The 21,111-nt window shown below is 41.8% G+C and overlaps 1 protein-coding gene across 1 annotated transcript in view; it reads right to left on the bottom strand.

Annotated features, from left to right (window-relative positions):
- Window positions 1-300: 300 nt before the first annotated feature.
- Window positions 301-21,111, bottom strand: part of CDC123 (cell division cycle 123) — a 44,707-nt gene continuing 23,896 nt past the window's right edge. Inside the window, exons 7-13 of the mRNA XM_068987510.1 lie at window positions 18,089-18,137; window positions 17,644-17,719; window positions 16,127-16,249; window positions 15,184-15,212; window positions 7,178-7,306; window positions 1,526-1,663; window positions 301-509 (exon numbers count right to left, since the gene is read on the bottom strand). Of these exons, the coding sequence (XP_068843611.1) occupies window positions 483-509; window positions 1,526-1,663; window positions 7,178-7,306; window positions 15,184-15,212; window positions 16,127-16,249; window positions 17,644-17,719; window positions 18,089-18,137 (571 nt within the window). The 3' untranslated portion in view covers window positions 301-482. The remainder of the gene's footprint in view (window positions 510-1,525; window positions 1,664-7,177; window positions 7,307-15,183; window positions 15,213-16,126; window positions 16,250-17,643; window positions 17,720-18,088; window positions 18,138-21,111) is intronic.

The raw sequence follows: 21,111 nt of genomic DNA, 5'->3' as shown, positions 1-21,111 counted from the left end.
TGCTGCCTGGTAACAGGGTGGGGGCTCCTTACCTCCTGCAGCAATGGCCATGTACTAAGGGTTGCACACGGCTGTGTTATATTACATAGGGTTCTATTTTTTCCAGTGGAAAAGTAATGATTACGAAGGAGCTGGATAACAAAGATAAACTTGCCCAGCTACAGTGACAGGTGTTAAAAAAAAATAGCCACAAGAAACAGAGATACCTCTAAATAGACTGAGCCAAAGAACAAGGTATTTCATAGAAAGCATTTTATCATCAGAACAGGATAGTTTCCTGTTTAAGCTCTATTTATTGTGTTATTTTTACAAGTAGCAAAGTCTCTCCATTTACCTCAGCTTTATACATGAATATAAAAAGCTAGTGACGTCCACGCCCCCCACCCCCCCAACCGGGTTAACAGGAGCTTGTGGACTCTTCCTGGCCTTCAGAAGCAGCTGTGGTTTCCTCTGTGACTTGGCCTGGAGCTCTAGCACGCTGATCAGTCATCCTCTTGCTGATTCCTTTTCTGTCACAGGAAACAAAGATACATTACAACAGCACATTCTAATTTGTTCAGCTAAGACTGCTTTTTCTGTCAGCAAGTATAATTTCCTAGAGGCTGCTGGCAAAAGATGTGGTTGAAAATTATCAGTGGAAAAATATGCCTTAAGTAGTTCATTAGTTTATAATTTTGGCTTCTGGGCACATTATCCTCAAGACATTTGAAAATTTTCTCCTTTTTCTTCTTTATGCACAAATACTCCTACAAAGAAACATAAATACTCACATTCACCCCAGAGTACCCATGGCAGAGATCTTATTTGCTCTCAGGCCAGTTGACCCTTAAACAACAAGGGTCTGAACTGCACAGGCCATTTTCATGCAGATTTTTTTCAGTAGTAAATACTATGGTACGGAGGACCCACTGCTGGTTAAATCCGCAGATAAAGAACCATGAATGTGAAGTGCTCACTATAAATTATACGTGGATTTTTCCCTGACTGTTTGAGGGTCAATTATATATATTTTCCTCAAGATTACAAGTGTTAAGAAAATTATTCAAAAGCATGTATTGTACTGTGTGCTGTGCTAGGTCACTTCAACTGTGTCCGACTCTTTGCCACCCTATGGACTGTAGCCCGCCAGGCTCCTCTGTCCATAGGATTTTCCAGGCAAGAATACTGGAGGGGGTTGGTATATCCTTCTCCAGGAGACCTTTTCCACCCAGGGATCGAACTGGCGTCTCTTGCGGCTCCTGCATTGGCAAGCAGCTTCTTTATCACTAGCGCCACCTGGGAAGCCCCAGGAGCATGTACTCACAAGCATACACATGTACAAGTATTTTCTATCATTTTTATCAATAAATTATTTTTTCAGTGTACTTGCTGCATATCATTATGAAATGACCTCACTCAAGTAATTTGCCCCTTTAATTCCCAATCGTCATATAGAAGTCCACGTGGAATATGACTAAAAATGAAATATTAAAGAATCAATTCGAAAGTGGAGATGGCCAGCATACTAAATACACATAAATGTTACCAGTTTAAGAAAATCGATGAGTTTGTGAGCGTCTTCACCCGTCGACAGGTCCACAAAGTCCTTGGGCAGCCGGTAGCTCAGGTAGGGACTCGGCTGGACCGTGACTTCACTGTTGGTACAACGGAAGGCAGGAGCATCCTTCATGAAGAAAAAAAAGGAGGAGCAGAAGTTGGTGAAAGTTGTTTTTTTAAGTCAATTCTTCAAACTGAAAAAGATCCTGGTATAGAATTTTCAACTCCTCTTCTGTACTAGGGAGGAAAGAAAATCAAGATTCCTAAGTGAAAGAAAGCCCCAAGTCTTTTTTAAAAAAAAACACATGTTCACAAGAAAATACACATCTAAGGTATCTGAAGACAAGAGACGTTGGGGGGCGGGGCTGGGTGGTCCCCGAGTGGTGGCTGCATAGCTGCTGTAGCTGTGAAGGGCTGGGGGTGGGGGCTCTCTCCAGGCTTGAGGCTGCCTCAGGCAGGCCCACACAGGCCAGCATGCTTTATAAACTCTGACACTTTCCACAGGTGCACTGCAGGAAACTACTGCCTTAAGAGAATAAAGCCAACAGTGAGGGCAAAGGAGAGCCCCAAACCCCTAACACTATTGCACTTCTCTCACGTCACTTCGTGTACTCACTCACAGATTTCTCTCAGCACCAATGTAAAACTGTAAATTCAAGGGTCATATTTAACAAGTCTTCACATTCTTTATTGCATGTGCTTAGGTCTTGCATGGAATGTTCACATATCCCTGGTGCTGAAAAGGGTTCCAGAGTCAGAAGCCATGGGTTTGGGCTTCATGGGTGGCAGATACTGAGGTGAGGGATGGATGGTGTCCAGCAGGTGGAGACACACTGGGAACCTGGCTGGAACAGGACAGTGAAGCCCTAGAAAGCAGGCCATACCTTATGACAGACAGCCCAGCCATGGTTCAGACAGTAAAGAATCTACCTGCATGCAGGAGACTCAGGCTTGATCCCTAGGTGGGGAAAATCCCCTGGAGAAGAGAATGGCAACCCACTCCAGTATTCTTGACTGGAGAATTCCATGGACAGAGGAGTCTGGTGGGTCACAGTCGATGGGGTCACAAAAAGAAGGACACAACTGAGCAATTAACACACACACACATACACACACACACACACACATGAAATACCTACTGTCTGCTGGACATTGTTCTGGGGAAGGGAGAAAAACTGGAAAACAAGAGGGTAGGGAGCCACTGAGCAAGCAAATAAATAAACAAGATCATTCCACAGAGTAAAAAGTTATAAAAACAGGACAGCAAGGAGCTATGGTAAAAGGAGAACCATGAAGATTCCTCTTGAGGGTGGGCTGGGGGGGTGGGACCTTGCTTAAGCAGGGGACATCTGGGCTGAGAACTGAAAAGTATGATGAAAGCAGCCTCATGAGGTCTGGAGCAAACTCAGCTTTGGACACAGTGGAAACAACCAGTGCAAAGACCTGAAGGCCAGGCAGGGCTCTGCAGCTTTGAGGAATGGAAGGCAGGCAGGTCTCTGTGCACTGGAGGACAGGCAGGAAGGGGTGCTGAGAAAGGCAGGAGCCGGTTCCTGTTGCTCTTTTGTCATCCCTAACCTCCAGCATAAGATTGTTTACATTAAGAAGAAAGGAAGGAGGGAAGGAAGGAAAAAAGGAAAGGAAGGAAGGCTGAATGGATAAATGAATGAATTCGGATCATACAGTGAATCTTATACAACTGTTTCTATACAATAACTCTGTTCCTCATATTTAAAAATAACCTTGGGCCAAATAATTTGCATTCTTCTTCCCTGATACTCAGATTTTAACAGCCCACAACTCTTAAGATGCCAGCAGGGATCAGTTCAGTTCAGTTCAGTTGCTCAGTCGTGTCCGACTCTTTGCGATCCCATGAATTGCAGCACGCCAGGTGTCCTTGTCCATCACCAACTCCCAGAGTTCACTCAGACTCGCGTCCATCGAGTCAGTCATGCCATCCAGCCATCTCATCCTCTGTTGTCCCCTTCTCCTCCTGCCCTCAATCCCTCCCAGCATCAGAGTCTTTTCCAATGAGTCAACTCTTTGCATGAGGTGGCCAAAGTACTGGAGTTTCAGCTTTAGCATCATTCCCTCCAAAGAAATCCCAGGGCTAATCTCCTTCAGAATGGACTGGTTGGATCTCCTTGCAGTCCAAGGGACTCTCAAGAGTCTTCTCCAACACCACAGTTCAAAAGCATCAATTCTTCAGCACTCAGCCTTCTTCACAGTCCAACTCTCACATCCACACATGACCACAGAAAAAACCATAGCCTTGACTAGACGGACGTTAGTTGGCAAAGTAATGTCTCTGCTTTTGAATATGCTATCTAGGTTGGTCATAACTTTTCTTCCAAGGAGTAAGCGTCTTTTAATTTCATGGCTGCAATCACCATCTGCAGTGATTTTGTTAAGATCCCTTCATTCATTAATTCAACAAACCTTAGTTGTACCTGGCACTGTAACCTGACAGAAGGAGAGGGACTGGTGGGACCCCACTTCCGAAATAATGGGAGTCTGTGCATTTGAATATATACAAAAAATGGCCAGGAAACCTTAATGGTGCTGGGGTGGCCATTTCTAGGTGGCAGGATTTCAAGTGTTACTTCTTTCTAATTCTCTCTCTCTGAGAGATCATTTTTAAATGATCTTATGAAGATAAAACTATTTTGTAGAAGACAGAAAACACCCATGAGAATATGAAAATGAAGAACCCAGCAGACAAGGACTACAGATGCAGTGTTCTCTCATTTACTTTAAAAAGGCTCATGTTTATGTGTGCAAGCAGGTTATGCACCAAAATATAACAGCGGTTCTCAAGGAGCCAGGATCATGGGTGATTTTAGAATTTCCTTTAAAAGCGGGCAGGTATCACTCTTTTAGGCTGAAAAGAGCAATATACAGTTGTCTAAAGAAGGGGTGGCCATGAACATGAGGAGAAAAGAGAGAGCAGCTGGATGGAGACGGACCTGAGGGAGGCCTTGCTACTAAGACTGAAGGCGTCAAAACATGGTGAACTACTTTCAGAGAAAGAAAGAGACTGGAGAAAGGAAAGAAGGCACTGGCAGCCCTGGGAATCTGGTGAGATGCAGGGCAGAGACAGGACTTGGAGGAAGGATGCAGTGAGTCTGTAGGTTTGATGGCAGTTAAAGGGAGCAAATTCTCAGCAATGATTCTCTCTTCCCATGAGGGGAGCTGTGAAAGTACCCGCTGAGGAGGGCAAGAGTGATGGGCAGAAGCTCCCAGGAGCATGGAGGGCGTGGAACAGCCACTGTGGCCAGTGGAAGGGGACGCTGGTAGGACGACAGAGCCTGTGGTCAAAGCCCTGGGGAAGCCAGGGGTTCTGATTGGACAAGCCCCTGTCCACACGGCCGGGCAACATCCCTCTGTCCACGTGCAGCAGCCCAGGGCTGGACCAGAATAAACAGACACGTGACCTGACCCACAGCCAGGACTCTCTTCAGGTGGGGAGGAAACGGGAGCCAAGAAAAAGAAAAGTAACTAGAAAAGAACCTATCCGGCTATCACTTCCTTAGATGAAGTGTCAGTCAGTTCAGTCACTCAGTCATGTCCGACTCTTCATGACCCCATGGACTGCAGCATCACCAACACCCAGAGGCTGTTCAAACTCATGTCCTTTGAGTTGCTGATGCCATCCAACCATCTCATCCTCTGTCATCCCCTTCTCCTCCTGCCTTCAATCTTTCCCAACATCAGGGTTTTTTCCAAGGAGTCGGTCAGTTCTTCACATCAGGTGGCCAAAGTACTGGAGCTTCAGCTTCAGCATCAGTCTTTCCAATGAATATTCAGCACTGATTTCCTTTAGGATGGACTGGTTGGACCTCCTTGCAGTCCAAGGGACTCTCAAGAGTCTTCTCCAACACCACAGTTCAAAAGCATCAATTCTTCAGTGCTCAGCTTTCCTTCTAGTCCAACTCTCACATCCATACACAACTACTAGAAAAACCACAGCTTTGACTAGATAGATAGACTTTTGTCAGCAAAGTAATGTCTCTGCGTTTTAATACACTGTCTAGGTTGCTCATAGCTTTTCTTCCAAGGAGCAAGTGTCTTTTAATTTCATGGCTGCAGTCACCATTTGCAGTGATTCTGGAACCCAAAAAAATAAAGTCTGTCACTGTTTCCATTGTTTCCCCATCAATTTGCCATGAATTGATAAGACTGGATGCCATGATCTTCATTTTTTGAATGTTGAGTTTTAAGCCAGCTTTTTCACTTTTCTCTTTCACTTTCATCAAGAGGCTAAATCTTTAGTTCTTTGCTTTCTGCCATAAAGGTGGTGTCATCTGCATATCTGAGGTTACTGATATTTCTCCCAGCAATCTTGATTTCAGCTTGTGCTTCATCCAGCCCAGCATTTCGCATGACGCATATAAGTTAAATAAGTAGGGTGACAATACATCACCTTGATGTATTCCTTTCCCAATTTGGAACCAGTCTGTTGTTTCATGTCTGGTTCTAACTGTTGCTTCTTGACCTGCATACAGATTTCTCAGGAGGCAGGTAAGGTGGTCTGGTAGTGCCATCTCTTGAAGAATTTTCCACAGTTTGTTGTGATCTACACAGTCAAAGGCTTTGGCATAGTCAATAAAGCAGACGTAGATGTTTTTCTTGAATTCTCTTGCTTTTTCAATGATCAAACGGATGTTGGCAATTTGATCTCTGGTTCCTCTGCCTTTTCTAAATCCAGTTTGAACATCTGGAAGTTCACAGTTCACTTAACTGTTGAAGCTTGGTTTGGAGAATTTTGAGCATTACTTTGCTAGCGTGTGAGATGAGTGCAATTGTGCAGTAGTTTGAACATTCTTTGGCATTGCCTTTCTTTGGGATTGGAATGAAGACGGACCTTTTCCAGTCCTGTGGCCACTGCTGATTTTTCAAAATTTGCTGCCATATTGACTGAAGCACTTTCACAGCATCATCTTTTAAGATTTGAAACATTTCAATTGGAATTCCATCACCTCCAATAGCTTTGTTCATAGTGATGCTTCCTAAGGCCCACTTGACTTTGTACTCCAGGATGTCTGGCTCTGGGTGACTGATCACACCATCATGGTTATCTGGGTCATGAAGAACTTTTTGTATAGTTCTTCTGTGTATTCTTGCTACCTCTTCTTAATATCTTCCATACCATTCCTGTCCTTTATTGTGCCCATCTTTGCATGAAATGTTCCCTTGGTATCTCTAATTTTCTTGAAGAGATCTCTAGTCTTTCCCATTCTATTATTTTCCTTTATTTCTTTGCACTGATCACTGAGGAAGGCTTTCTTATCTCTCCTTGCTATTCTTCAGAACTCTGGATTCAAATGGGTCTATCTTTCCTTTTCTCCTTTGCCTTTAGCTTCTCTTCTTTTCTCAGCTATTTGTAAGGCCTCCTCAGACAACCATTTTGCCTTTTTGCATTTCTTTTCCTTGGGGATTGTTTTGATCACTGCCTCCTGTACAATGTCACGAACCTCCGTCCATAGTGAATGATGAAGTGAGTAAACCACAAAGCACACACCCCCTTCTGGACCACCACCGCGGGCAAGGATCACAGAGTTAATCTGTGTCGGGTGCCTGGGAACCAGGAGGCAATTCCTCAGGGCACTGACAAGTTTCCTGGGGACCTCTCTGATCTTCTTACCTGCTCCAGAGCTTCTCCTTCACTGAAGTCACCCTTTAAGTTTGTTCCAGATAACAGTTCATCCCAAGTAAACAGCAGTGAATCTGTGACTTCACCAAATGGATTAAAATCAATCAGCCACACCTTCCCCTGCAGAACAGAGAGAAAGCCCAGTAAGGATAAAATCAAGACTGTAAGCTGGCTTATCAGGAAGATGATCTTGTTTTACCCAAAATCATCTCATTTCATCTTAAAAATCATATCACTGATTTGAAAAGATAGTTCCTCCAGGCCCCATCTGTGAAGGGCTGCCTAAGAGCGGGCACAGAGCCCCAGAAGTCCACCTGAGAACACAGAGAGGAGACAGGAAAACAAAGCCTGACAAAGACATGCATGCCGACTTCTGCTTTCAATCAATTTTACATCAAAAACCGAAGCAAGCAGTGGAAGAAAATTCTTTGTTTTGCTCTGAAGATTCTGAAATTATTCAGGTGTATATCGTGGTTCATGGATTACAAAGAATAAGGCTAGTTAAATGCCAATGATCTATTTTTACTTTTTATATGAAATATACAAATTCTGGGGGGCAATGGTGGCAGTGGGGCCTCTTACAACCTTATGTAAGATCCTTGAACAGCCTCATCATGTTTAATACTGCCAGTATATTTTCTCAAAGTCTGTTTACTTATAATTGTATGGAATAATGTAGTAAGTAATAAAACTCAAGCAGGCAGAAGCGAAATCTCACAAAGGAGTCCCACCAAAAGCAGCATCACTGTAATGCTCTCACGGGTTCTTTAATGATCTTCCAGGAGGAGGCCAGCAGTTCTCAGACCAGCCCCCACCTCTGAGAGCCTGCTACAAAGGCTTGAATTTTTTAAAACTTACTGAAGATGTAAGAAAGGGCTTCCCCAGTGGCTCGGCAGGTGAAGAATCTGCCTGCAACGCAGGAAACACTTCACCACAGTGGAGACTCAGGTTCAGTCCCTGGGTGGGGAAGATCCCGGGAGGAAGGCATGGCAACACACTCCAGAATTCTTGCCTGGAGAATCCCATGGACAGAGGAGCCTGGCAGGCTATAGTCCAAAGGGTCGCAGAAGAATCGAACATGACTGAGCGAAGACATAAGAAAATGCTCAGCTGTCTTTCATTTCAATGTACTGGATTGGCCAGAAAGTTTGTTTGGGTTTTCCATACCCTCTTACAGACAAACCTCAATGAGTTTTAGGGCCAAGCCAATAATAACTGTTTTCTCTGCATGACAGAGCTTGACGGCACATGAAAGGCAGATGCAAAATAAAAACAAATCAACCTTTCTAAGAAACTACCATCTTCTCCTCTTCTGAGAGCAGTGATGGCCAGTGTGACAGATTCCAGCCTCAGGGAAGGAACACCTCTGGCCCAGCCAGATCGAATTTGCAAGTGGCAAAGTGCTGACATAAAGGAGCTGGAGAGCCTGTGAAATCCTGCCAGGAAATTAACACCAACACATTTGACCATGGGGGTGTATGTGACATTTACTAGATAAATGTTTCCTTGCAACTTTTATTTTTGCTTCTCTTGACTTTTCTCACTGAGACACTCAACATAATTGCACCCTTTTGTTGATAGTTTTTTTCTGTAAATATGTAGCCAATTGTGTCTTGGGCAGACATGCGTGTGTAAAATGACAAATGCCTAAGGAGCTAGACTGCTGAGCCAGCAATATCTAGCATTGCTTCTCATCTGTTTTCAAAGAAAAGTTTAATAAAGACAAAGCATTTTATTAGGACTGGCTGCAAACTAGAAAGCTCGACGTGGCAAAGAACCACTATGGGAAGTTTCCACCATGCACCATTTGGCCACGTTTCCTGGTTCACACAATCCCTAGCAGCAATCCTGCCTGCAATTCCTTCTTGCCACTTGAGTTATATTCTCACTTCAATTTGGTGCTTGCTCCTCCTCGCTTCTCTGACTGTGTGAAATCATGTCCACCGTCAACCCATTCCTTGGTATGACAGCAACTTTGCTTTTTTTGCTGATTACTCAGATGTCTGTAATAAGCTGTATGTTATTTTAACAAAATGAGTATTTTCTAAACTTTGAATCCTTTCAACTTGAATTTTTATAACCAGTAAAATCATCTCATTATCAAAAGAAAAAAGGAAAAAAACTATTGCATCTGTTAGCATCAGAATATTGAGCTCTATAAACTAGAAGTATGCCACACTGTAAAAAAAAGAAAATCACCACTGTTAGGACTGACAGATGGCAGAATGTGTTCTGTAGTTTGGAAGTCATCCTCTAGTTTAAAGAAAAACAGACCAGCTGGAATCAGGCATAAAACCATCAGGATGAGGTTTTTACACCCATAACATGTTTTTTATGTCACACCTCAGGAACAAGACATCCTGAGAAACTCTGGTTTTAGGCAACTTATCAGGTAGGAGTGGTCACACCGACCTTCCTAGTATCTACCAACTGACCTACCCTGACTTCCCCACCATCCACCTAAATAAAACTCTACACACCAAACACCGTGCTACTCATGGGGACATAAAGGTCAGTAACAGAGAGTTTGCTCTCTGAAAGAGTTCTGTCCAGACCAGGACATGTATACACACGTGTACACCAGTACACGTTCACTGCAGCACAGTGCGTAAAAGACCAGAAACAAGCTAAGCATTCATCCACTGGGAAACGACTCATCAAATCATACAGCACATCCACATAATCAAATCCTGTGTCCTTAAGAAACCAGGAAGTTCTCTAAGATACACTGCTTTTAAAGGGTGTAAAAAGCAAGGTGCAAGTGCTTTATCATATGCTGACCTGTGTGTTAGTAAACAAAGCTAGTGGAGGTGATGAAATTCCAGTTGAGCTATTTCAAATTCTGAAAGATGATGCTGTGAAAGTGCTGCACTCAATATGCCAGCAAATTTGGAAAACTCAGCAGTGGCCACAGAACTGGAAAAGGTCAGTTTTCATTCCAATCCCAAAGAAAGGCAATACCAAAGAATGCTCAAACTACCGCACAATTGCACTCATCTCACACGCTAGTAAAGTAATGCTCAAAATTCTCCACGTTACGCTTCAACAGTACGTGAACCGTGAACTTCCAGATGTTCAAGCTGGATTTAGAAAAGGCAAAGGATACTGTATTGGTGTTTTTCTTTCTGGCTTACTTCACTCTGTATAATAGGCTCCAGTTTCATCCACCTCATTAGAACTGATTCAAATGTATTCTTTTTAATGGCTGAGTAATACTCCACTGTGTATATGTACCAAAGCTTTCTTATCCATTCATCTGCTGATGGACATCTAGGTTGCTTCCATGTCCTGGCTATTATAAACAGTGCTGGGATGAACATTGGGGTACACATGTCTCTTTCAATTCTGGTTTCCTCAGTATGTATGCCCAGTAGTGGGATTGCTGGGTCATAAGGCAGTTCTATTTCCAGTTTTTAAAGAAATCTCCACACGGTTCTCCATAGTGGCTATACTAGTTTGCATTCCCACCAATACAGTATACTAACGCATATATATGGAATTTAGAAGGATGGTAACGATAACCCTGTATGCAAGACAGCGAAAGAGACACAGATATACAGAACAGTCTTTTGGACTCTGTGGGAGAGGGAGAGGGTAGGATGATTTGGAAGAATGGCATTGAAACATGTACAATATCATATATGAAACAAATCACCAGTCCAGGTTCGATGCATGATACAGGATGCTTGGGGCTGGTGCACTGGGATGACCCAGAGGGATGGTACAGGGAGGGAGGTGGGGCGGGTGGGGGGGGGGTGGGTTCAGGATGGGGAACACGTGTACACCCGTAGCAGATTCATATTGATGTATGGCAAAACCAATACAATATTGTAAAGTAATTAGCCTCCAATTAAAATAAATAAATTTATATTAAAAAAAAGAGAAAAGGCAGAAGAACCAGAGATCAAATTGCCAACATCCGTTGGATCATTGAAAAAGCAAAAGAATTCCAGAAAAACATCTACTTCTGCTTTATTGACTATGCCAAAGCTTTTGACTATGTGGATCACAACAAACTGTGGAAAATTCTTCAAGAGATGGGAATACCAGACAGACCACGTTACCTGCCTCCTGAGAAATCTGTACGCAGGTCAGGAAGCAACAGTTAGAACCGGAAATGGAACAACAGACTGGTTCCAAATAGGAAAAGGAGTACGTCAAGGCTGTATATTGTCTCCCTGTATAACTTATATGCAGAGTACATCACGAGAAATGCTGGGCTGGATGAAGCACAAGCTGGAATCAAGATTGCTGGGAGAAATATCAAAAACCTCAGGTATGCAGATGACACCACCCTTATGGCAGAAAGCAAAGAAGACCTAAAGAGCCTCTTGATGAAAGTGAAAAAGCTGGCTTAAAACTCAACATTCAAAAAATGAAGATCATGGCATCCAGTCCCATCAGTTCATGGCAAATAGATGGGTAAACAATGGAAACAGTGTCAGACTTTATTTTTTTGGGCTCCAGAATCACTGCAGATGGTGACTGCAGCCATGAAATTAAAAGACACTTGCTCCTTGGAAGAAAAGCTATGACCACATATTAAAAAGCCGATATTACTTTGCCAACAAAGGTCCATCTAGTCAAAGCTGTGGTTTCTAGTAGTCATGTATGGATGTGAGAGTTGGACTATAAAGAAAGCTGAGTGCTGAAGAATTGATGCTTTTGAACTGTGGTGTAGGAGAAGTCTCTTGAGAGTCCCTTGGACTGCAAGGAGGTCCAACCAGTCCATCCTAAAGGAAATCAGTTGTGAATATTCACTGGAGGGACTGATGCTGAAACCGAAGCTCCAATACTTTGGCCACCTGATGCAAGAACTAACTCACTGGAAAAGACCCTGATGTTGGGAAAGATTGAAGGCAGGAGGAGAAGGGGACAACAGAGGATGAGATGGTTGGATGGTATCACTGACTCAATGGACATGAGTTTAAGCAGGCTCTGGGTGCTAGTGATGGACAGAGAAACCTGGCATGCTATAGTCCATGGGGTCATGGAGAGTCGGACACCACCGAGCAACTAAACTTAACTGAACTCCTGTGTAAAGAAAGATGGGGAAGAAGTATGCTGCTGGTTTTTGCATCAAGAAATACTGGAAGGATACATAAGAAATTAACCTAGATTGCAGAGGTGGAAGGGTTAGAATCAGACCTTCCATGTATATTTTCAAAGCAATAGCATTAACAAGCTTAATCTAACGAACGTCTACAGAACACTTTGCACGTTAGACACTGTACTTTCTTTCTCAATCATACATACAACAGAAGCAAAAAAGTGACTAGACTGCAGATTCATTCTGAACAATATCAAACACGCTACATCATATTTATCCCAAAAGCAACAAAATAACAAGAAAATAGCCATGACGGAAAGGAATACATAAGGGGACCCAAATCGTTTTTCAAATATCTACAGTAGTTACTCTAAATTCTAGTTATGCATTATCAGCACTTGTGGAGCTTCTTAAAATACACATTCCAAGGCCTCATCCCAGACCTCCCGCATAGGGGCAGGAGCCACGGCTCTGACGCGTAGAGCGGTTAGACTCTCTTGGCACCGAGTCCACCTGCCCAGCAACTGTTCTGACAGACATGCAGGGGAGCCAACCCCAGACACACTCCACTTGTACTTCAGATCAGAGATCACCATAAAAAGAGTTAGTTTTCTCCCAAGAATAGCCATAAATCCTGCATTCCAGACAGTGTCTGAGACGGTGACTCAAGTGCCATTGATTGAAAGCAAATGAATTTCACATCACGGCCGGCATCTCTTCTCAGAGACCGTCAAGATGTTTACACTGGCCTGGTTCCCACTTTAAAAGCACGCAACTGCTTTTGGTGCTGTCAGATCACAGCCGTAATTACTTACATCCATGTCCCACTTCACTTAAGACACTCATATAACTGTCGCACGAAGTCACACGTCTGCACTGACCTGCTGGCCCTACTGAACCACAGCAGACCTGGACATGTGCTGGGGAAGTGCTGAGACACCCTGAGATCCAGAATGAATTAAGTAAGAGTCAAGCTCTTCTGAGCCGCACATTCAGGACAATGGGCTCAGTTTCCTCCCTCACTGATTTGATCCAGGCCAATCCTGGAACGCTTTAGTCTCAAAGGTAAGCTCCTTGATGGTCTTGAGATCACCCGGATGGAAGCGGCTTGTTAGAAGCACAGCATCTAACACCTGGCAGACTCTGGATAAACTGTGGTCTGTGAGTGACTGGACGTGGCTGGCATCTGGCTGTTAGAACCTGAGACTGGCCCTGAGTCCTGGGCGCCCAGCAGCTCAGGTTCCTGTCCACTCCACCCTGCCAGCTCCCCATCCTTTCTCTAAGGTTTGCTTCCAACTCTGGCAAGTACCATCCCTCTTCTGTACCACATGTCAATTTATAGGTCCTCTTTCTTTCTCTTTTTTAATAGCTCCCCTTTCTAATTCTTAACAGATGCCACCAACCTTCAACACAGACAGGTGAAAACAGAGTAAGTGATACCTTTGGCTTGAAAGAGGTGAGTGAATGGTTAACAGTTACCTTGGGTCATGAACATATGGGCCCCATCCTTTTGTCCAAGAAATGACTGAAAGGTATCACAAGCATCACTGTGATGAGGTGATACAAGTGTGGGGAGGGAAGGAAAAGAATTTGAGGGATGCTGAGGAAATATATGGGTCACATATTTAGAAAACACACCTGCTGTCCTCTTAAGAGCTAAGCTGTTAAAGCACTATCACAGGACACCTCGTGGCACAAATCTCTCTGAAATGATTGCATGTCTTGATAGTGAAATCTCTGCTGCAGGATTCATTAGGTCCGGTTTTTGCTATTCATTACAGAAGTTTCCATCACTTTAAGATTACAAAATAAATACAAACTACTCAATTCTTCATCTTCATGAAAGAAAGTGAAAGTGTTAGTCGCTCAGCTGTGTCTGACTCCTTGCGACCCATGGACTACAGCCCATCAAGCTCCTCTGTCCATGGGATTCTCCAGGCAAGAATACCAGAGTGGGTTGCCATTCCCTTCTCCAGGGGATCTTCCCAACCCAGGGACTGAACCAAGGTCTCCTGCAATGCAGGCAGATTCTTTACTGTCTGAGCCACCAGACTCAAATCATGCTAAGGGCCTTTCAGGTAACCAAAAACAATTATCTAAATAGCCAATGACAAGTTCCTGGCCACATTGAAATGTGAAAACTGAACTGTTTTAAGCAGGCCCAGACTCCCGACAAAAGAGGAAAGGAGGGGGACACAGGGTGGCCTTCAGTTCAGTTCAGTTGCTCAGTCGTGTCCAACTCTTTGCAACCCCATGGATGGCAGCACGCCAGGCCTTCCTGTCCATCACCAACTCTCAGAGTTCACTCAGACTCATATCCATCGAGTTAGTGATGCCATCCAGCCATCTCATCCTCTGTCGTCCCCTTCTCCTCCTGCCCCCAATCCCTCCCAGCATCAGAGTCTTTTCCAATGAGTCAACTCTTCGCATGAGGTGGCCAAAGTACTGGAGTTTCAGCTTTAGCATCATTCCTTCCAAAGAACACCCAGGGCTGATCTCCTTTAGGATGGACTGGTTGGATCTCCTTGCAGTCCAAGGGCCTCTCAAGAGTCTTCTCCAACACCACAGTTCAAAAGCATCAATTCTTCGGTGCTCAGCCTTCTTCACAGTCCAACTCTCACATCCATACATGACTACTGGAAAAACCATAGCCTTGACTAGACAGACCTTAGTCGGCCAAGTAATGTCTCTGCTTTTGAATATGCTGTCTAGGTTGGTCATAACTTTTCTTCCAAGGAGTAAGCCTCTTTTAATTAGCTCCTGAACTTGTGACATGTAATGATGGGAGATATCACATCTCCTAGAGTTAAGGATATTTTAAGGGGACAGTCTTGACCACTGTGAATTTCAATCACCTTAGTTGCCTTGGGGAAACTTTTAAGCAGTGAGCCCTTCACATAGAGAATGCCTATGTATTTAGAGTATATCAAATATCAAGTTTACTTACCCTACTGTCTCTGTATATATCGAATACAACTGCGAAGGATAAAAAACTCGGAGTTAGTAATGAACTACTATGTGCATGATCAAAGCCTCCTTTTGATAATTAAAATGCATTTTATCATAAGTTACTCAAACAGCAGAATATATTTGGCTTTGAGGACTTCATGCTTCTACATCTCAAAACTTCAAACATAAAAAGGCATCCTGCAATGTTTTACTTAATGTAATTTTGCTTTCCTTTTCTCTGTCCTCAGCCATAATCCCTTATATTTAAAAATTCAAAAACATATATGAATAAAAATTCAAACCAAACACCAACATTGTCTCAACCATTTCACCATTAGAGGCAGGTGGTCTGTCACAGTGAAAGGAGACCATGTACCATCTGATGGAGAATAAAATGGGTAAAACCTGCACTAGGAAAGCACACAACCTCAGCGTGCTCAGGGCACAAGTCATCCTTTTTGAAGTCAAATCTGCCACAGGTACCAGGCTTGGCGAGTAGAAAAATGGTAACCACTGCAGATATAATCTGACAACGCATGAACACTCTGTCTCATACCCAATATACTTTCAGTTCTTTAAAACACAAGTGATTACTTTGCAACTGGTGCTATCTGATCACTCAAATAAAAAAAAAGTCTAGAAAGGTAGATCAGTCAACTAGCTAATTTAGTCCTAATAACAGAAGAGTTTGGTTCTCTGTAGACAGACCCTTTGAAATGTGTAGAAAATATCTCAAGTGACAGGACAGAGAAATTATCTCAGTCTTAAAAGGGGATTTTGGTTAAAGAAGGTAAAATTAACATGCAAACCCATCAGTACTATCATAATATAGTAAAATGCTTAAAAACACAGTGCGAGTCCAGTTTTAAAATATATACCACCATGAAATGAGGTCCAGTAACATGCATTTCATTTCACTAGGTCAATAAAAACATACTCACAATCTTCATCTAAGAATTTATACTGTATGTGTTTCTTGAAAAAATCTTGTATGCATCTGCAAATCTCTTCTTTTTGTTTAGAAATATGATCATAATATTGTGTGTAGTCCCTCTGAGAAATACCTGATGAGAAAATATTTTATATTCTGTTATTACACAATATTCTTTTCAAAAACACCAAAATGTGATTTTAAACCTCCTTTTTAGGGAACCATTAAAGTAGATCAGAAGACCAATCAGATGAATGGAATCACCCAATAGTCAGCATTTTATATAAAGCTTATCAGTTGTAAAGGTTCATAAGGTCAGGTGGGCCCTAAAATGCCATAGTGCCATGCTTACTTCAGAAACGGCAGTTATTTAGTACAACGGGAAGAATTCAAAGTTATAAAAATGTTTACCATGTAAAAAATGAAAGAAGAAAATTTAAACCTACCCACATAGTCTAACTGCTGCTTCTTTGATTTTTCCTATGGCCTCTCTAAAAACTGGCCTTCTTTTCGCTTTCTTCGGGAACATGTGAAATAGCCCTCACCACACGTCTTCCATTTTCATACTGCATTTCACAGAAGCATCTAGAGGCAGCAATTTCCTTGTTCATACATGCTATCTTTCCTTCACAAGCTCCATGTTTCAAACCACGGAAAAGTAAACATACCTTTCTTCAGAGTGACTTGCTGACATTATTCAAAACACACTGAAGGGAGCACTCTAAGAGCTCCTTCAATCTGCCCTAGGCCTAGGAGAAAGCTCTCTACTCTCATGAAACGCCTCCAGCTGAGTACCTCTTCCTCAGGCACTTAGAATTTTGGTGTTTCCTTCAGGGATACATAACGATACATTAAATCCAAACAGGCCCAGGGTACAGCAGGCAAGTTAAACGTTGACATCTTATTCAATAAACAAACACTGTGGATCTGATTCTGTTCAAATCACACTCTTCTTGGTTGAAGGTCAATTTTACCTCATGGAAAATGTGCTTAGACAAAATAAGGGCAAATTAGCTTCAATATTTAACTTGAATAGATCACAGCAGACAAAATGATAGCCTGAGAGCAAAGAAAATGGGTGGCTTTTATAGCAATGCCCTTCTTTGTTCGCATGTTTTCTCTTGCTAGGATAATAAATACTGCTTCAGTAATATCAGTAAAGGTTCAAAAACTGGGCTTTTTACAACAATTAAAATCAGCCATGTACTGTGAGTAGCACTTAGGACAGCCCCAGAGAGAAAGCAGGTACACGTATCCTAAGTGGGATCAACACAGGCCACTGCTTTCACTGCTGGAATCCAGACAGACATGACTCATCGAGACTGTCTTCTGTGGAAACAGAATCTGGCCCTAGGACCCTTGTCAACACAGCATTCCAGAGTTAGTGCCCATTGGCTAGAGGCAGCATCTGAGATAAAAACTGATTGCTACCCTTGACTTAATTACTAAGCAATCTATTTCCATCAAATGCTTGTCTTTTAACAATTAAAGGTTTAAAAGGTTTAAAAGAAAGAAAGAAAACCTCACCAATAAGCTTATTTTCCTTGACAAAACATCGGAACTCGGCCCCAGGAATTAATTCACACCATTTTCGAAGAACAAGCTGCAAAGAAAAAAATGTAACACAGCAATATAAAACGAGGATATTTACTAGTCTGATAAACAATTTTATGTGGAGACTGTGTCTTAACAACTGCCATTATCAAGTGTGTTTTTTTTTTAAATTTAAAGAAGGCATAAAACATTCTTGACATGAAATGTAGAGAACAGAGCTATGATCTATTATTAGTCTAACAGAACTGTTAAAACTCTTCATGACAAAATGCATCTTTATCATTTATTTATCATTTTGGGAGTTCTGACATAACATACAACTCAAAAGATGATGAAGTAAAATCTTATTACTGCTGGGCCATAAGTTACCCTATAATTCATATCAGTTTTATCAAGATTTTAAAGAAAAGATTCTTACCTCATATTCCATACATGGATCTGGAGAATCATCAGTACAATGAATAAATCTTTGAGGGGAAAGAAAGGCAATTAAATCTTTATTTTATGGTGTCACTTTATGCAAACATATCATATATATTTAAAGGGAGAGTAAGGTTTTATGAAAAACATGAATTAGAAGATTAATTCAAATTCAATGAACATTTATAAAGCACCATTCAATGTCAGGCGTTAGCCTAAGCACCCTGAATTGTTATTTCATTTGTCCTCAAAACCACTATATGAGCTACTATAATCTCTGCTTTTCTGTTAGAAAAAAAAAAGGAAAAAGCTAAAACCCAAAAAAGAGCACAGTGAGTGACCAAGTCAGGACCATAATGCAAACTGTCTTAACTCCTGACTCCAAATGAGAGTGTGACGGCACTGTGGTTTACTTCTCATTGTGTTCTTTGCCACATTAACTAGAACCAGAACCTAGTTCTCTGCTGATATTAACTCTGCCACCTAAAGCCACACAACATTCATCTAATCCTTTTCCCACATCCCATGTAAAAAACATTCCTCCAGTAAACATATTGCTTCTTCTTCTAACAATCCTCAGTTTCATGGACAATTTTTTATATTCTTTATTAAATGCCCACATATGCCAGGGGCTGGTAAGGTACTGGAAACATTAAAATGAGGCGAGTCCCTTGTCCTTTAGGAGGTTAGTCTGGTGAGGAGAACCTAACAAGTAGACCAAGAATTTCAAAACTCAGGCTTTAGGAATATCACAGTGGCAGTGGTGCAGAGAGCCTGGGGGAGGGATGTTTAGCAATTTAGTTGCTAAGTCATGTCTGACTCTTTGTTACCTCATGAACTGTAGCTGGCCAGGTTCCTCTAGCCATGGGATTTCCCCGGCAAGAATACTGCAGCTGAGTTGTCATTTCCTTCTCCAGGGCATCTTCCCAAGCCAGGGATCGAACCCACATCTCCTGCTTTGGCAGGTGGATTCTTTACAACTGAGCCAACTGGAAAGCCCTTACTACCATTTTAATTGTTCTAAAATTTTGTATTATTTATTTATTTGGCTGTGCCAGGTCTTAGAATTGCAGCACGTGGGATCTTTCACTTGAAGCAAGCAGAATCTTTAGTTGTGGCATACAACCTCTTAGCTATGGCATGTGGGATCTAGTTTTCTGATCAGGGATCAAACCTGGGTCCCCTGCATTGGGGGTGCAGAGTCTTAGCCACTGTACCACCAGGGAAATCCTACCATTTTAATTTCTGAAATGTGATTTTAACCATGTTGACGGTTTTTATAAATCTAATAACAGAGACTAGTACTTAATACATTACTTTATAAAGAACAGGTAGGATTAAGGTTATCTAAGGTGTCTCAGAAGGTAAACAATCTGCCTGCAATGTGGGAAACCCAGGTTCGACCCCTGGGTTGGGAAGATCCCCTGGAGAATGGAATGGCAACCCACTCCAGTATTCTTGCCTGGATTCCATGGACAGAGAGGAGCCTGGTAGGCCGCAGTTCACAGGGTTGCAAAGAGTTGGACACAACTGAGTTACTAACACACACACATACAAATTAACTTTCTATAATATACCTGTTTTTAAAATTCTATAAGAAAACCAAAACAAACACTTCCAAAACACAAGTCTTCATTATCTAAATTTTTTAATGCTTCTATTTCCCTACAATATTAATTTCAACCTTTGGTTAATCCTCATTTGTTACTTTAAAATAAGTTAACATTTCAATACAGGTTTGCATCCTACAATCCTGTAACATTATTTTTTAAGTGGTGATTGGTTTAACATTTAACATTATTTAAAAACCTTGACTAGTTTCAGAAGGTAGACATGAGAACATATGTTTGCATGAGATTACTGTACAAGGCTTTTTCTTGTTAAGATGATTAACCAGATGGCCAAGTACAATTTCTGAAAGGAGAGGTAAGTGTGCAGCCATCTAAGACCGAATGTGAAGGTCAACAATAACATTTTCAGGAGCTCATATGAAAAACTGCAAAAAATATTGCATATGAATATCTAAATTCCTTTTATATTCTGGAAGAAGTAGGTTTAAAAAGTAAAAATGCATTAAGGTGGAGTATTAGCAACACCTGAATGTTTACAATCCTTACACAAATTATCAGTCTAAAAATTACAGGCCCCAGTGAAAAAAGGAAAGAAACAAATCCTTAAATCAAGCAAGGCTGCTTACTACACTGAGACTCCTAGAAGAAGAAACAATCCTAGCATGAGTATCCTAACAAAAACAATAAAATGTCTTCAATCATACCAAATATAACAATATCTGTATTATTCCCTAATCAACTAAACCAAGAACACAGATGATCCAAACACTCGCATCTATAATACAGGGAAAAAAACCCTGATTCTCTTATTTCCAAAAATAAGTTTCACATTTGCAAAAAAAAAAACAAGGCAGGATTCCAAAAATAACAGCATGGCACTGATCAAGGAAAGCAAGTTACAGAGAAAAAATATTGAATTGTTCAATCTACTCTAGCTTTTGTCTTATGAACATAATTTAAAAGTCATGGTAAGAACTAGTATAAATTCTTAAATCCCAACTCAGTATATAATGTAAAATTATATAACATGTTATAAATTTGTGAGCAAAAGCAAGAAATATATCATATACCTAACACTTCCACTGTGTTAACCAATACATTTAAATAACACTTGGAAAATTTGTCTGAATTATGAAAAAACATGCAATCATTTGTGATCACTTTGGAATCTGGGCAACTGTTACAGAATTCCTCAAGTTAGACCCGAAATCAGGCCGGGTCCAGACTGACGAGTGTCCCATAGAAAGGAGAAACCACACAGGCAAGTGTTCTACTTTCATCTCCACCCGCTAGGACTCAGGCCCTCAGGGAAAGAACTGATGAAACAAGATTCCTCTCGAGAAATCTGCTGACAGTTCTACTGCTGTTTCTCTGCAAAATCTGCCTTTGCTCTCTGGTTGTTTTTAAGAACTCCTTTTGTCTCTAGTGCTCTGCAGTTACACTAGTCAAA

The sequence above is a fragment of the Capricornis sumatraensis genome, chromosome 15, assembly GCF_032405125.1.
Source record: "Capricornis sumatraensis isolate serow.1 chromosome 15, serow.2, whole genome shotgun sequence".
NCBI lineage: Eukaryota > Metazoa > Chordata > Mammalia > Artiodactyla > Bovidae > Capricornis > Capricornis sumatraensis.
The sequence above is the reverse complement of the archived record's forward strand: the minus strand, read 5'-3'. Positions and strand labels throughout refer to the sequence as shown.